General features: G+C 39.5%; 1 protein-coding gene across 1 annotated transcript; it reads left to right on the top strand.

Moving 5' to 3' along the window:
* Positions 1 to 31: 31 nt before the first annotated feature.
* On the top strand, positions 32 to 16185 carry LOC139943144 (cleavage and polyadenylation specificity factor subunit 3-like). The gene is made up of 15 exons (XM_071939961.1): positions 32 to 102; positions 1120 to 1183; positions 1693 to 1790; positions 2675 to 2803; positions 3613 to 3790; positions 4958 to 5047; positions 6125 to 6275; positions 6901 to 7028; positions 7181 to 7387; positions 8163 to 8309; positions 9127 to 9279; positions 9608 to 9916; positions 10658 to 10745; positions 12381 to 12544; positions 13575 to 16185. The coding sequence occupies exons 1-15, from the start codon at positions 32 to 34 to the stop codon at positions 13662 to 13664; spliced, it is 2067 nt and encodes a 688-aa protein (XP_071796062.1). The 3' UTR covers positions 13665 to 16185.
* The last annotated feature ends 2151 nt before the right edge of the window (positions 16186 to 18336 follow it).

The following is an 18336-nucleotide window of genomic DNA, read 5'->3' as shown; positions in this document are numbered from 1 at the left end:
GCGCTTCACGTGGTTTGCATTGACAATAAAAATGGCTACCAAACGGCGAAGCGAAACGCAAGTTCCCGCGGAAGAAAGTGATCGCCTCATTATTCGTCCACTGTAAGTACATTATTTTGTAATTACTCGATTCTTAATGAATACAACATGCAGTTAGATAACTTTTTATACCAGTTGATAGACTTTAACTAGTGTTTTATGGCTGGTAAAAACGACAGTGCGAGTGACACCGTTACACCGTTTGACTGTTGACACTGCATGCAATGCCCACTGATGCCAGACGGACGACAGAACAAAATAAATAAGTCAACCAGTTATGATATGGATCGGATCGAGTGATGATGTAAACACCATTTCATCTGACTAAAGTTTGTCACCCCAAACAAATTAATTAAGTGAATTTGTATTTCCAAATTTAAACGCAAGAATGTGAACAATCCATCAACTTCAAATGCAGAGATCGTTGACAATGACATCGAATCAATGATCGTGCAGGGACTGCAGTGAAATGAAATAGAAAAACAGACACTGATTGATAATAGATGGATAGGCCTTCTAAAAACAAGTCCTACATACAGCAGGAATTCCAGCCAGTACTCAGTCGATTGTGTGTGTATGTTTTTTTTTCTACTGTGTTTTATTTTAGTGTTTGTTTATCTCTGTCCTTTATATTCTATGGTTTGATGATAAACACTAAACAGGTGATGAGAAATGAGATTAGATAGGCTTTTCTGACTTTCATATCAAATCTGACATTTATTCCAGAAAGTTGAAGGTATTCAGTTAAAATATTTAAAATACCATTCAGTTTGACCTTTTTGACTGCCACAACAATTCTTTTTTGGAATACAATTTTTCTGTTTTCTTGTCAACAGTTTATACATTAAAAGACAATTAGAAAGTGGGCACATCTTAAAGCTTGTTCAGCTCTTACTTGTAACTCTTCAATCACGGAAATTGTGTCACAATCTGTAAGACTAAGAGTTTCCATTTGACCACACCAGTCAGTATCTTTCCTGGCAGGAACTGCCTGAAAATATGGTTAGATTTGTATTAAGTTAAGGGAAATTGGGAACATGGTTAAATTAAGTGTTTTTAATGTTTTCTTTTTGTTCCCAGAGGAGCGGGACAGGAGGTTGGTCGATCATGTATCATGCTGGAATTCAAGGGCAAGAAGATCATGGTAAGCAAAGCAGGTCTGAAATTTCTTTTTTAAACTATCAAACAAGTCTGTGGGAAACAGTTGACTGGGGCATCAACAGGTTGAGCAATCACCAAACTGAAGGTGTGGTGTTTCTGATCAGCATAGTGTGGGTCGTGATTCCTTGTCATGACCCTTTGTGTCCTTGAGCAAGACACTACATGTATAAAAAAAACATTACTTCTTCATCCTTCGAATGGTATTTCTAAAGCCATCTGTGGCACCAAAACTTCCTTGTACTATTAATTTTGGCTTTTACCCATACACTGTTGTGTGTTAGCATTGTATACTCAATACTCAGGGATTCGAACCCACAACCCTAACAATTCTAGAGCAGTGTCTTACCAACTAGACTACTGATGTTGCCCAGTCGCTAGAGGCAGTTTGAACATTGTCCCATTGACCTGCAACTTGTAGGTAATTGTTTCTGTTTACATCTTTACCTGTATTGATAATGGAACATTCCCATTTTCTTTGTTATTGCATAACAGCTGGATTGCGGCATTCATCCTGGAAGGGAGGGTCTGGATTCTTTGCCATTTTTCGACATGATTGACCCTGAGGAAATTGATCTGCTTCTTATCAGCCAGTAAGTTCTTAATTTTAAACCCTTTTAATGCACCATTTATTTTATTGATAAATTTGTCATATGGACATACTAATTGTTTACTTTCTTTTTGCAAATGTCGACCCCCCCCTCCCACAAGTCACAATAGCAACTTGAAGAGTCCTGTTTCCCATTCTGAAACCTTTGTGGCTGGGTGATCTTTATTTTTGGTTCACAGATATTTTTTCTAAAGCCAGTTGTAGCGACCGGTCGGCACATGAAGCACATGAAAGAGTTTTACAGCCAGAGCATATGATTTCTTTTCTTGACAAAAACTGCTTTTTGATAAACAACTTTAATGATCGTTTTGGAATGATAGATGCATGGGAGTCGGGTTTGCTGAGAGGTATCTTCCCCCGCCTTTCACCTCTGTGGAGCCCGGTTCGAATCCCACCTCAAACCTTAGCTTTGAATGTGGATTGGGTTTTCAGTCCCTACCTGATTGCTTGGGTAAACCTCCTGAATTGTAACATCGGGGGCCAATTTCATAGAGATGCTTAAGCAAAAAATTTGCTTAAGCACGAAAATGGCTCGCTTATTTTACACATGTTACCGGCCAAAATTTCATGCCATATACATTGCTTGTGACTGGTATTTAGCTGTTGTTTACTTAGCATAACAATTGAGTGGAGTCTTGGCAGGTTATCTGATTTTACTGAGCAAGGATTTTATTTGCTTAAGCAAAATTTTGTGCTTAAGCAGCTCTATGAAATTGGGCCCCGGGATGTTCTAGAATAAAAAAAGGGAAGGGATCCCAGGCCTACACAATTGTTTGAGGAGTTTCTACATACTGTCAAATCTCATCGCTGAAAAATTTCCACCAGTTTTCACATGTTAATACATCTTTTCTTATTATTGAACTATAGTTTCCATTTGGACCACTGCGGGGCTCTACCATTCTTCCTCAAGAAGACTAAGTTTCAGGGCAGGATCTTCATGACACACGCTACGAAGGCCATCTACCGCTGGCTGCTCTCTGATTATGTGAAAGTCAGGTAAGTCTCTTAATGTTTATTCACTTTGTCTCAGCCCTCTCATTTGTACACCCGGGTTAAGAGAAGCAGTTATGGTTATGTGCCTTGCTCAAGGGCCCAATTGTGGACGCAGATACACGTCTTTAGATCTTATTCATTTTGTGAGACACCTTTCGGACAACTTTAGTTCAAGCAAGTTTGGAATTGATATGCCTGCTAGGATGTGTGTGTGTTGTACATAATTACAAATTTGAACCCATGTTTCGCTGTCCTTCATGGATTTTTCTCTACAATTACGGTCCTGTAGTCTTGATAATTTTATGGTAATATGTACAGTGTGCTGAGATAATTGTATGTGGTGCACTTTAAACAATAAATGATCAGATTAGAATAATAATAGCAATAATATCGACTCAAAAGAATGATCATTGTGCTTCAAACATGATACCCCCCTAGTCACTGGATGACTTGGCTACATTTTAAATTTTTTTTATCTCAGCTCTCCGTTACGAGTACAAAGCCTGTGCTGCCATGTGTTTATAGCACAGCTAAGTCAATCACAAGAACCATCTCTGCCCTCACAGTTACCCATTTACCCCTGGGTGATAAGAAGCAATTATAGTTTAAGGTTTTGCCCAAGGACACAGGTGTCACGACAGGGACTCGAACCCACACTCTGCTTGGTGTAAATTTTCATGACGGGGATTCGAACACACACCCTGATGACTCAGAAACTAGAACATGAGCCTGATGCACTAAACCACTTGACCATGACACGCCCGATCCCTATACAAAAATACTAAACCGTCTTTTAAATTCTGGTCGGACAGTAATATCTCAGCGGAGAAGATGTTATACACAGACAATGATCTGCAGAACAGCATGGACCGAATCGAGACCATCAACTTCCATCAAGAGATTGAAGCAAGCGGAGTGAAGTTCTGGTGTTACAACGCTGGACATGTCTTAGGGGCGGCCATGTTCATGATTGAGATTGCGGGGGTCAAGGTACGATAACTTTGCTTTTGGTTTGCCTCTAATTTTGTGGTTAAAACTATGAATCCCAAGGCAATTCTCAGCATAGTGTTAGCCAGAGGGGTGTCTGGCTGTCTTTTGGACGCCCTGTTTTAAATTTGTACACCCTTTTTTATCTGTCATTTACATGTAATTGTATTGTAAGTCATTGTAAGTGATCATTTTGGACACCCAGATTTTAAATTTCCAGCAAATTTTAGCACACTTTTTCCATATCCTGGCTGAAACCTTAGTGTGTTCTGTTTTCTTGAGGCGATTACAAAGGAACGTGTCAGTTCATATAAACATTGTATCTCTGGAATAGCATATACGTGACTTTAAAAGTGTCCAAATGTTGCATTTGCTTGAAATAACCCAGATGTACACACAATCCAGTAATAATAATAATAATAGTAGCTTCTTGTAAAGCACTCATATCTGTCACTCAGTGATGTTCAAGGCGCTTTAACATACATTACTTTCCTGCAAGTTATTGTAGAGATCTGTTTCGGAAAATGTAATGGTTTACAATTAAAGGAACACGTTGCCTTGGATCGGACGAGTTGGTCTATAAAAAGCGTTTGTAACCGTTTTTTATAAATTGCATATGGTTGGAAAGATTTTTTTAAAGTAGAATACAATGATCCACACAAGTTTGCCTCGAAATTGCGTGATTTTCCTTTTACTGTGCGAACTAACACGGTCGGCCATTCATGGGAGTCAAAATTTTGACTCCCATAAATGGCCGACCGTGTTAGTCGACGAGGTAAAAGGAAAACCGTGCAATTTCGAGGCATGTTTGTGTGGATCATTGTATTCTACTTTTACAACATCTTTCTAGCCATATGCATTTTATAAAAAACGGTTACAAACGCTTTTCAAAGACCAACTCGACCGCTCCAAGGCAACGTGTTCCTTTAAGGTTCTGTGGCGCAATATGGAGTCAATCGACCCAGGAACACTGGGGCGAACTCCTTCTCTTTTTGTTAAAGACAGTGGACACTATTGGTAATTGTCAAAGACTAGCCTTCTCACTTGGTGTATCTCAACATATACATAAAGTAACAAACCTGAAAAAATACAATGTTTTTGCATCGATGCAACAATATTAAAAATTTGTAATCCCATCTAATTGAACACGTTTATCTATTTTGGATTCAGATTCTTTACACTGGAGATTTCTCAAGACAAGAAGACAGACATCTGATGGCTGCAGAGATTCCAAACATCAAACCAGACATACTCATCACGGTAAGAGTCTCTCTATTGGTCAGAGTAAAGCCGGGTTCATACTTCCTGCGAATGCGAAGCAAATTTGACATCACAACTCTGTTTTCACTGCAAATAGTCGCAAGAGTCAAGCTTAGCTCAACTGCTGCGAATTATTCGTTGCGAATTTGTGACGTCAACATTCGCTTCGCATTCGCAGGAAGTATGAACCAGACTTAATGTTGTTTACAGCTGACATGACAGGCTGTTGCTGCATACTCTTCAGGAGTTGAGAGAGGAATGTCTACCTTTTTTGTAGGATTTAGGATTGTTGTGATAGTTGGGGTGTGTCGGGCAGAGCGGATTAGATAAACCAGACTCGAGCTCTGGTGTTTCTGATCAGCAGAGTGGGAGTTTGAGTCTTGGTCACGACACTTGAATTACCCACGGGACCCACAGCAATTGCCTTGGTGCTTTTGCTGTGGTGCCGTCTGCAATGTTCCAATATAAGTTTCAATTGTTTCTTTCTCATAAAAGTGCCCCTCACCAGATGAGCCCATTCATAAGCAAAGTTCAAGGCGTAGAGTGACCGAAGTACCTGATAAATTTGTAAAACCAAAAAATGAGTAGACCATGTGAACCTTGTTTACCATAAGTGTGACCATGTACATTCCTTTAGTATTCTGGCAGGCACTGTACTACACTGGTCCTATGGGAAAGTTGACATTTTGTGTCATAATTTCCACATAAAACCAAGAGTTATGAAAGTAAAAGCTTTCATGTTTCACTTAGTTACCTGTTCATGTTTGTTGTGTTGTCATTTAGCCTTCGAGAAAGACTCTGCTAGGGTCGAAACGTCAGGCCATTAACTATTTTTTGAAAGTAAAAGCTGGACAAGTTTTGAGATGTGCCCCCTTTCATCATATCAAAAGTTGATAAGAATTAGACAGTGCAATCTCCATAAACTTTAAGACTTTATGTCTTCCATTGAGCTGTGTACAAATCATGCCTGCAGGAAGTCCAGGCTCTGTGGCTCTATTGTAAAACATGTGATGTCACAGGTCACATCGTCTATACCTGATAAGTATTATCATCGGTATCATTTTTCTTTCCTCTCAGGAATCGACGTACGGAACACACATTCATGAAAAGCGCGATGAAAGAGAAGCAAGATTCACTGGAACAATTCACGATATCGTCAACAGAGGAGGGCGCTGTCTCATTCCAGTCTTTGCCCTGGGCAGGGCGCAGGAACTGCTCTTAATTCTAGGTAAGGAAATTAAGGCAACTACCAACTTGAGTTATCCAGGTCTACGTTGGAGTCTCCCTTCTTTTTCTATCTGTTTGTTCGAGGGTGCCAGGGATCACAACTTAGTTATTCATACACCCTGTGAGGCGGCAGCAGAGGGATCACCGTGAAGGCAGGGTATACTATTGGTAATTGTCAAAGACCAGTCTTCTCACTCGGTGTATCTCAACATATGCATAAAATAACAAATCTGTAAACATTTGGGCTCAGTTGGTCATCAAATTTTAAAGAAACTAATGAAAGAGATAACCACCCTTGCTGCATAGATAGGTGTTTTTCCATATGCCTGAGAAAGGCTTCACGCACGTCTGAAAGCATATCTCAGATACAAATTTTATGTGAAAAATTACCTCTCTCTCTTTTTTTTAAACAGCATTACTTTAGAAGGAGTTGTTTCAAAGAGTGTTTTTTAATAACTGCTCTCCAGTTCTCGTAACCGAGTAAGATTTTTATGGTCATTCATTCCTGGAGTAATGTCCAGAGATATACCATCCCTTTAAGGTGGTGGGGGACTTTTTATTTCAAATATCAAACAAAAACCACATCAGAAACTGGGTAAATTTTTGAAATTTTATTGTTTTATTAGATGAGTACTGGGCCAACCATCCCGAGCTTCATGACATTCCGGTGTATTACGCCTCTTCACTCGCCAAGAAGTGCATGTCAGTCTATCAGACCTACATCAACGCCATGAACGAGAAGATTAGACAGCAGGTAGGTGACCTCTTCGGTAAATCCTGGGGTCGGGTTGTTGTCGTGTTTAGAGATGTTAAATTTGCATCAGGGATAAAGAATATTCATTTTGGTTTTAACCCATATACATGTACACCGATGTGTATTATTTCTTCTTTACTTGCATCGACTAGATTGCTATCAGCAACCCTTTCGTCTTCAAACATATCTCCAACCTACGGGGAATGGACCACTTTGATGACGTCGGCCCATCCGTAGTCATGGCGAGCCCGGGTATGATGCAGAGTGGACTCTCGAGGGAGCTGTTCGAGACGTGGTGCACAGAGCGCAAGAATGGGCTGATTATCGCTGGTTACTGTGTGGAGGGAACAATGGCTAAGGTGAGGTTTTGATGATATGATAAACATATTATCACTAATAATGATAATAATTTGGGAGGCTAATCATCCTTAAGTCGTCCTCAGGTCGACCTTGCGTCAACAAAAAACAGTCGGCGACAGACTTTTCAGGATCACACTGCGCCTGAGCTAAGACCATTGGGAACTTTTTAGTTTCTGATTATTTACAACATGAGCATAACTGTGATGATTTTAAGACAATCTTAAAGCCATTGGACCCTATCGGTAAACAGTGTTCTCCAAGGCCCACACTTTTTGTACCACAACTTCTATATCAAATAACAAACCTGTGAGAATTTAGGCTCAATCGGTCATCGGAGTCGGGAGAAAACAACGGAAAAACCCACCCTTGTTTCCGCGCGTTTCGCCGTGTCAAGACATGTGTTTCAAATAAATCCGTAATTCTCGTTAACGAGAATTTGTATTGTTTTGCTGTTTTCTCAAAAAGTAAAGCATTTCATGGAATAATATGTCAAGAGAAGTCTTTCACCACTGCCTTCTGTAAACCCTGTAAGTTATTTGTAAATCTGTGAACTTTTTTATTTTTGCCTGAACCGAAAGGGTCCAATGGCTTTAAACAGTCGGTGCTCGAAAAAATCAACAGTCGCAAGAGTAGAACAATTTCAATTTATACGCCAGGATTCCGACGGTCGGGAACCAATTGCAGGCGCACAACTAGAGCTAGATAGAACTTTTGGCCACTAATGATTTATTTAGTAGCCCGACTCAGTAGTCCCCTTTTTCCTCCTTTCTCCAGACTGTAATGCAATCTCCAGAGGAGATCACAACGATGAACGGTCTGAAGATCCCGCTCAAGATGTCGGTCGATTACATCTCGTTCTCCGCTCACACAGACTACGAACAGACCAGCGAGTTCATTCGAGCACTCAAACCTCCACATATTGTAAGTACCCTATTTTGTAAATATCGTTGTTCGAGGTCGGAAGTCAGAAGCCATTCAACCTATAAATACTGTAAAACCATGGGTGCATTTCGCCATGAGTTATGACTAGACTTATCCTGAATTAGGACGAGTTACTCGTCCTCGGTGCTGGAGGAGAATGCTGAGAATATTATGGAAAGAACACAAAACCAATTTTTTTGTTAGAAACCTGATAGGAGAAGATAGACCCACCTTGTCCTCAAAAATTAACAAAAACAAGCTTCAGTACTTTGGTCACATATCCAGAAGAGAGGAGGACAACCTGGAGAAGATCTTTATGCAAGGATGTGTTGCAGGTAGTCGTGGACATGGCCGTCAAAAACTTTGTTGGACAGACAGAATAAAAGAACGCACAGGCTTATCAATAAACGTTGCATATCTTTTTGTTGTAAATTGTTGCAATTCAGCATGTAGCTGCTTTTGAATTTTGTTTAATAAACCATTCCATTTTATATATCGATCTGCACTGGATAAACAAAAGTGGAACTCCATCATAACTAGGGTCACAAAGGGTCAGCCATGACTCGTAGGATGAACATGACTCATCCTCACTTCGGACTAGCCTTAAGTTTGTAGTAACTCGTAGGACTAGTTCTAAGTCAGCTAGACCATCTTTGTGAAAGCTACTCCTGGGATCACACCCAAGCTTTTCTTTTTTGTTAATATAGCTGAATATTGGATAGGTGCTCATCCAATATAGATAATTATTGGACAATTTAGAGCATCTTGAGCATCCATCCGGTCAGTATTATTATAAGTGTTACTGTCCTACTTGCAGGTGTTGGTTCACGGTGAGGCGAATGAGATGAGTCGATTAAAGACGGCTCTACTCCGAGAGTACGAAGACGACGAGGAGTCCCACATACAGATCCATAACCCAAGAATTACACAGGCTGTGGAGCTGTACTTCAGAGGAGAGAAAATGGCCAAGGTAAACAGACATCTCATCCGTTAAAGGAACACTCTGTCTTTCATTCTTATCTCGATACTTTGACGACCGATTGAGTTTAAATTTTTACAGGGTTATTTTATGCATTTGTTTAGTTACACCAAGTGAGAACACTGGTCTTAGACAATTACCAGTAGTGTCCATCTGCTGTAAGTCTGTTTAAAAACATTCAGCATGCGATTTGAAGTAGTTTATAGCTGCTTTTAGTTTCTAGGGATATGTTTTTGTTTCATGATATTCAGATTCAATTTCTACAGTCCACTGTACATACATCAAATCAAAACTCAAACCAACTTTCTCTTCCAAAAAGGTCATGGGTACGTTAGCGTCCAACAAGATCTCCAAAGACAACCGCATCTCAGGCATTCTGGTGAAGAGGAACTTCAACTATCATATCATGGCGCCCTCGGACCTCGCCGAGTACACGGACCTAGCCGTCAGCACCCTGACCCAACGAATGAGCGTTGCGTACAACGCACCTCTGTCGTTACTCACGCATTATCTGACGCAGCTGTCAGGTGACGTGGAGTACGTTGAGGTGTATAATAAACCGGCGTTGCGAATCTTCAGTGCGGTGACGATTGTTCATGAACCGGCAAAGGGGATGGTAACATTGGAGGTGAGTCGAAGGAGAATGTTTTTTTGAGATGTTCAAGTTTTGGGGTGACCTCTAAAGTCAGGATAAACTTAAATAACATTAAGTGCCTGTTTTGCACTTTATCGACAAGCTTATTATGTGTTAAGTCAAGGACTTGCTTACGTTTAGGAGCACCAACCTCAAGCTTGGATGTTCCTGATCAGCTGAGTGTGGGTTCGAGTCCCAGTTGTGAAACTTATGTCTTTAAGCAAGACGTTCGATCATGATTGCTTCGTTGTTTGGATGGGGCGTAAAACTATGCAAAGGTTTACAAGGTGCTGTGATGCAATATGCAGCCAATCAAACCAGGAACACCGGGGCAAACCCCTTCGCTTTTCGATAATTGCACTGGGTTCTTTTACATGCCTTACACAACACACAGGACCAACGGCTTAATGTCCAATCTGAAGGATGAAGCATCCTATGGTTAAGTGTCTTGCTTAAGGACCTGGGGGTCGTTTTAACAAAGAGACAGGACTAGTCCGTCCTAGGAGGTATTCAAAACGTATGGGACACCTAAGTTAGGATGACGAGTAACTCGTCCTAACTCAAGATAAGACTAGTCTTAACTCTTTGTGAAATCCACCCCAGGTGTCACGACTTTTTACACTTTGAAAGTTTACATGTTGTTATTGCCATTAATTTTCTCTTGAACTCTTTAAAGAATCATTACCAAACATATATGTATACAGACCCTTTAAAATTGTCTTTTTTTCTTTGCAGTGGGTGGCCAACGCAGTCAATGACATGTATGCAGATGCTGTGATGGCAATCGTGGTTAAGGTTTCTACAGATCCTAATACTCAGAAGTGTAAGTTGTTATTTTATTGAGAATGAGAAGATTTTAGATCTTGTCTTTGTACCACAATACTCAAACCTCTTTTCAAAAACTGTTTTTATGTCACAGGTTTTCAAGGACTAACTTACATGTAGTTGTGTCTGTTTTGTATTTGGTTGACTGCGCGTTGAACACCCAGCAGGGTGGATGTGTGCACATTACAAGTCTTTAGTATTATATTTTTATATGACGATTAAGCTTGGGCGATATTGCTTTTATTATCCCACGATATATCGTCCAAAAAGTATCGCGATATTCGATTAAATTGCGATGTGTATTTGAAGAATAATACTATGCCCAAATCCCATACTGTAGAAGTTTAAACAAATCGAAGTATGGATCTGTGAGGTGTACTGTCTACCCATGGTGTTGTAGCTCTATGAGTTACACACAAAGTGTCTTTTAAAGTGTCTACTGCACATGTGTGTATATCCTGCCCATTTCAACCAATAAGCATCCATAATGCACATGGAGTGACCTCTCATTCATAAAATGGTTGTGGATGGGTTGTGGTTTGTGTAATATGATCCCATTGTGGTCTGCAGTTCGGTGGCGAGGCGGCGCACAAGGCTCCCACACAGGGGAGGTAATTGATACATTGTGTTACTTCTAAAGTGTCTGTGGGAGACCGCCTGGGCGCTAAAGTGTTTGATGTTATTTTTTTTCAATTGGGGGATCTTGGGGTTGTTTCTGGGACTTGAATTTGTTCTTTTTAACAACCAGTTGTGGTTGCAAGACGGCTCAATTAGGGAAGACATCGCGATACTTCATCAAAACCACGATATGCCAATAATTCGATTAACAAAAAATCAAGACGATATGGTAATCGTTTAAGAAATGGTATCGCGATTTTCGATTATATCGAGATATCGCCCAAGCTTAATGACGATGCAAGAATTATTTTCCTGTTTACGGTGAAGCACGTTCCACCAAAGAACGAGATCGACCAGTTTAGTCTTCGTCTGACTGTGCATTTCATTTCATTCATTTCATTTATTAATTTCACAGGTAAAAATTCAAGACCAGACAATAAGAATAATTAAGAAAACAAATACATGCACATAATTGGGAGAGAGAGAGAGTAAAAAAAGTAGCACCCCTGATGGATTTTAAAAAAGTAAACTAAATTACTATCGAGTTAATCTCCTGATGCCACTATTTAAGAAGAGACAATAAAGGACATTACAGATGGACATTATTAAAACATGGCAAACAGTATAAAAATATAGAACTATACAAGCAGTTAAAACTATAAAAGCACAAATGGGCATTAAAAAAATACAAATGCATTGAACACCAAACAGGGTAGATATGTGAGCATTACAAGTTTTTATTATTTTAAATATTATAACAATGCCATACTCTATAAGAGATGTTGCCAAAACATAGGATTCGAACTGCCTCTAGCTACCGGGCAACCTCGGTAGTCTAGTTGGTAAGAAACTGCTCTAGAATTGCAAGGGTCGTGGGTTCGAGTCCCACCCGAGTAACATGCCTGTGATATTTTTTCACAGGACTTGGGAAAGTACTGAGTATACAGTGCTAACACACATCGGTGTATGGGTAAAAAACCAAAATTAAAATGCCATACTCATTTTCCTGTTACAGTGAAGCACGTTCCACCAAAGAACGAGATTGATCAGTTCAGTCTACGTCTGACAAGGCTTCTACAGGATATGTTTGGATCGGACGCGGTCACCAACGATGACAAGGCAGACCTAATCACAGTCAGCATCGAAGGCAAAGAAGCTTTGATTAATACAGAAGTACTAGTGAGTATAATTCTATTAGTACGAAGTAACTATAAATAAGGGAATCAATGTGTGGTGAAGAGGTTTTCAACTAGTGGTTTAAACCCGCGCCGAGGCCTGGACTTGATAATTTTACTGAGACGAAGTCGAGGTAAATTATCAAGAACCAGGCCTCGGCGGGTTTAAACCACTAGTTAAAAACCGATTTAACACACTTTGATTCCCTTATTTACTATGTTTCCATAGCACCATGTAATTGGGTATAGAAGGGTTGAGAAAGTTCAGACTTTTTATCCGAGTTGAAACTTTTACTGTCTGCATTGTGAAAGGAAATCAGCCTTTTATTTGGTCCACTTATCGGGCTTGAGCTCTGCTCTTGAAAGGGCACAGCAACGTTCCTCTGGTAAGGGGCACTTCTATGAGGAAACTGTAAACTTGTTTTGGAACCTTGCAGAGGGCACCACAGCAAAACCACATGGCCCCATAGCCACGACAGCAACTGTTGATGGTGAGGAGTCAGGCACACCACTCTGCCTAAAAATGCCAAAAGCAAAACCCAGTGCTTGTCTGTGGTTGTGAATTTGATAACTAAAAAAGTTTAAAGGGAAGGTACACGTTTGGTAATTGTCAAAGACCAGTGTCCTCACTTGGTGTATCCCATCATAAGCATAAAATAACAAGCCTGTGAAAATTTGAGCTCAATTGGTCATCGGAGTTGCGAGAAAATGATGAAAAAAAAACATCCTTGAATTTGTGTGCTTTCAGATAAGCTGAATAAAAAGACTTGTAGCTAGAAGTCTTTTATTATTTTAGTGAGAAATTACCTCTTTCTCAAAACATACTTCAGAGGGAGTTGTTTCCCACAATGTTTTACACTATCAAAAGCTCTCCAATGCTCATTAATACCAAGTCAGTTTTTAAGGTAATATTTGTTTTGAGTAACTACCAAACGTGTACCTTCCCTTTAAACGAGATTCTAGGTCCTTTTTAATGAGAACATTCCAAGTCAATGAGATTTATCATGTGGCCAACTGTTTGTTTCTTCTTTTAGGAGGTGAAGACCGAAGACAAAGCTATGTTTCAGATGATCAACACAGCAATACAGAGATTACACACTTCAATCGAACCCGGACAGAGCTGAGACTGAGAGATGTCTGAACTAAACCCTGCCTTAAAAACAAGCACAGTTAACAGACATGTAGGTAAAAACCTGTTCTGAGTCTTTTACTGCAATCAACACCGGACAGAGCTGAGAGCTACCGTCTGAACTTTAACCCACCTCATCAACAAGCACAGTCAACAGTCAAGTCGGTAAAACCTGTTTTGAGTTTCTGACTTCAATCGAACCCGGACAGAGCTAAGCGCTGTCGTCTGAGCTTAACCCGTCTGAACAACAAGCACAGTCTACAGTCCTGTTTTGAGTTTCTGACTTCAAAAGGACCAGGGCAGAGCTGAGAAATGTTGTCTGATCTTGAACCTCGCCCTTACAACAAGCACAGTCTACAGTCAGGTCGGTAAAACCTGTCTTGAGTGTTCTACTTTAATCGAACCAGGACCGAGCCAAGAGCTGTCGTCTGAACTTTAACCCGTCTCAACAAGGAGCACAGTCTACAGTTGTATCTGTAAACCTGTTTTGAATTTTGAAGCCTGCTTTATCTTGGCAAATTGTCAGGACTGCGTCTATGACGGGGAGTTGGATTCCTACTGGTGGAAAGTTCTTTGGAGTGTGGTAATGGTTTCCTGGAGCTTGATTCAATCATTGGCTTGAGATGTGAACTTTGAACCCTGACATCGTCATGGCCTGTAGGTATCATCAAAGTGTCTCAATGTGAAAATGACCTCTGAACCTTGACATCATCATGAGCAGGACAACTTGATTGTGACAGTTGAACTCTGAACTTTGACGTCACCAAGATGGTCGAAAAACTTCAGCCAAGTGTCTCAATGTAAAATGTGTGTTGATTTGAACTCTGAACTTTGACATTGCCAAGAGGAGCAATTAGGTTCAGCCAACAAGGCCACTTTTTGCAGAAATTTGAATTCTGAACTCAAAGGCACAAATAATTGGTCTACCACTTGCGGAAATATTCATATGGAAGTGTTTGTGCTCAAGTATTATCAGGGATTTTTATTCATGGACTACTTCATTTAAGATCTAGGGTGATTCTCTATTTGGAAGAGGGGCTGTATCTTGCCGTGAGGACTATTTTTCATAGAGTTGCTTTCTCTCTAGCCTATATCACTCCACTGCAGGAGGAAGCCACTTCACCAATGCTCAAAATTTTTGACCGCGCGAGGGCGGTCTCAATAGTATTTTTATGACTTCCAGGGGTAAACGTGGTTCGTCCTGCACAGTTTGTATAGGTGTTCTATCACTTTTGTTGCGCCTAGTTTGAAGTTGCTTTAGAGGTGGACTAAATCGCCTTTTTAAAAAGTCTTATTGTCCGTGATGGATTAGGTATCTGGGGTGGTAATGTGCTTCAGTACTTAATAACTGTTTTGGGTATCAATGAATATACCCCAGAAGTGATTGAGAGCGCCCTCACGTGGTAAAAAATATTGCTTTCCATTTCACTCGACCCTGCGATAAGTTGCCAAGCAATGCCCCTATATGTACTTAGTTCATCTAAGTACTTAGAGTTGCTTAACAGAAGTTATATTGCTTACCAAATCGTATTTGCAGGGAACCAGCCATTGGTGAAACGAATTGGCATACAGTGGGTATCCTGTTTCTGTTCTGCAAACCTTTTCTGTGCTAAAGCAAGTTTATATGCAATGTTTACACTGATTTGGGATTGATCAAAGAAATATTTACTTGAGCGGAATTTGATCCAACGAAATCCAAGTGAGCTATCTAGCCATGCTAGCGAACTCCCTACTTGTCATACCGAGGTTCTGGATGCCAGTCTTGGATCACACACAAGATTTTACCCAGTCAGTTTCACTGTGTGGCTTGTTATTTTCTGAGTTTTACAAGTTACAATTCACTTGTAACAACTGATCAACTGACTGACAATTTACTATAACAGGTTTTGAGCCTGAGTTCATGTCACCCCAGAGGTCACAGGTTGAAATCTTGCTCCTAATAATAATAAAACCCGTTTTATATAGCACTTTTGTTGTTGTTGATGTTACCTTTGAATGTGTTGTATTGTTAAAGGGCCTGTACTTTTTGTGGGACAAAAAACACAATGTCTGTCCACAGGTTTACTTTAAACTTACACAGTTTGAAGATAATGATAGTAGAAAACTTCCCTGAAAATATTACTTGCCGAGGTGCTGTTGTTTTTAAGAAATGTCCACAGATTTACATTAAACTTACACCGTTTGAAGATTAATAGAAGAAAGCTTCCCTGAAAACATTACTTGCTGAGGTGCTGTTGTTTTGTAGAAATGAGTAAAACAATGTAATGAAAATAATTTTTGTCTCAGTGATCATGAGACAAAAATTATTCTAGCATTTAAAAACTTATTTTCATTACATTGTTTTACTCATTTCTCAAAAACTACAGCACCTCAGCAACTAATATTTTAAGGTTCGCTTATAATGCCTCTTTCAAATTTAAGTTCAGTTAAATTACACCAACAGTTGTTTATACTTGTACATGTGTATTTCATTCACAACGGATAACTCTTCAATAAATAAAGAAGAATAAAAACATGATTTCAGACTGCACTTTGTGTTCATTATTAACTTGACGTACTACTGCCATGGATACTGTTACCAAAGATGCATGAGTTCATCAGGCACTTCAAGTTTTCTCAAAATATACAAAATTACTAACGTGTTTGTGCTTGACCCAAATTTGATAAAAACACAAGACTTAACCTGTTGATTTGTGAAAATATTTGACCCCCAAAAAAGAAGAAAAAAACCTGGACGCTTGCCCCTTGTGAGTTTTTCTTTTTTTCTTAAGGCTGGGCTTACCGCTTGTGATTGTTTAGTATTTTGACAAAAATGTTAATAAAAAACGCTGGACTTGAACAAACTTTACCGAAATATAATTTATAACTGGCGACTTTGGTTACCCACTAGTTCTGCTTCCCTCATAATACGAACAGCTTAGCAACATTTCCCCCATACTTTTGCCCAAATCTTGATTTTTCAGTATGCCTAGGATGACTCGGGTGTGATATGGTTTCGTAGGAAGGGGTTGAGAATTTCCGACCTCCTAAAGACAGCAGAACCCCTCCCCATCAACCACTGGCAAAAAAAAACAATCCCAGGGGAAATTCCATGCCGACCACCTGCCCCCTCCGCAGTGAAAATGTATGCCCCCCGCCCCAACCCCCCGTGAAAATCCATGCCACACATCCAATACCCCCTCTAGTAGACATCAATGCTATAGAAGTAGGCTACAATGGTGAGTTTAGCCTTTTGTTTTCTAAAATATATATATATATGTATATTTTTTTTTTTCCCTGGAGGGGGAAATTTATTCAAGTTTCTTCAATGTACAAAGCTACACAAACTACTGGTAAAACCAACTACTTATAGAACGATACTAAGAGAGAAATGGCAAATTGCAAAAACAGGAAGTTTGATGATTATGCAAGGCATTTAGTTGGTACATAGCAATACAAAAGGCTCCCATTTGGTATTGAACTTATCTAAGTTGTTATTCTTAACAAAGATCATTTTTTCCATTACAAAATAATGACTTATTTCCTTTTTGATAAGAACAAATGAAGGCTTTCTGTCGTTCATCTTCATCCGATAAATATGAAAACGGCAAAGAATGAGAATTAAATTGAGAGCAGACCATTTTCTATTAAGGACACCAAACAGCTTAGTCGTGTTGTCAAAATTAATGTCAATGTTCAGTGTATTAGTCAACCAGTGTTTTATCTGACGCCAAAAATACAGAGACACCTTGCAATTACAAAACAAGTGGACTAGTGTCTCTTCTTCCCTTTTACAAAAAGTACACAGATTAAAATTCTTCCGACCAATTTTAGAAAGAAAGGAATTTACACCCAGAATTCTATGCACCAATCTAAACTGGAACCAACGTAACTTGGTGTCACTTGGTGTTTTCTAAAATATTGTTGAAAATAATTGTTGTCCGCATTATTATTATTCATGAGTCACTTGGGGTAGTTTTCGGCGGGCACATGGCGCGCTGAACAAGAATGGTATTTTTCCCTGTCCTAAGACTAATGTCAATTCCATTCTGAAAACAAGTTACAGAGAAAAGGTTTCCTATTATTACAGGAAACCTTTTTTAAAGTTTTTAAAACTCTTTTATTAATTGCGGCAATCCGGCGCTTGGAATAAGTGGTGATTTGGGAATGTTTAGGCTAAAGGAAAAGGCGAATTTGTCAAGTTATACACAGTGCTTCAGTGACGCTCTGTAAATTTGCAGATTGATTCATTGGGTTTATACCGGCCTGGTAATGTTCAACTGAAACAAACTTTGTGTTTTTTCTCTTCTTGTTTTGATCAGAATCAGAGCAATGCGGGCCTAATGGTTATCTCAGTATCCAAATGCGCCCACCAAATAATCACCTCGGTTCTCCTCAGAATTAGCCTTGACTTAGATTAGAATTATAACTATTTATTCAGCCAACGTTTTGCTTTATTTTGCTTCTTTTTTAACTGTTGTGTATTTAGCTAAAGTGAGCTTCCTCATGTTGTTTTATCCTGCATTTTATAGTTTTACAGCGCTTTGAAACAGTGTTAAAGCGCTATGCATTTAAACAAAATAACATTATAAAAACACTAACGAAGAAGTAGCCAAACCAGCTTTTGACTTTTACCCCCTCTATATTTTTTTAACGAACAAAATTAATAAGAAACATTTGTTCCGCTG

Source organism: Asterias amurensis, chromosome 10 (assembly GCF_032118995.1).
Source record: "Asterias amurensis chromosome 10, ASM3211899v1".
NCBI classification, from domain to species: Eukaryota; Metazoa; Echinodermata; class Asteroidea; order Forcipulatida; family Asteriidae; genus Asterias; species Asterias amurensis.
Note: the sequence above shows the minus strand (reverse complement) of the source record. Positions and strands in the feature narration are given on the sequence as shown.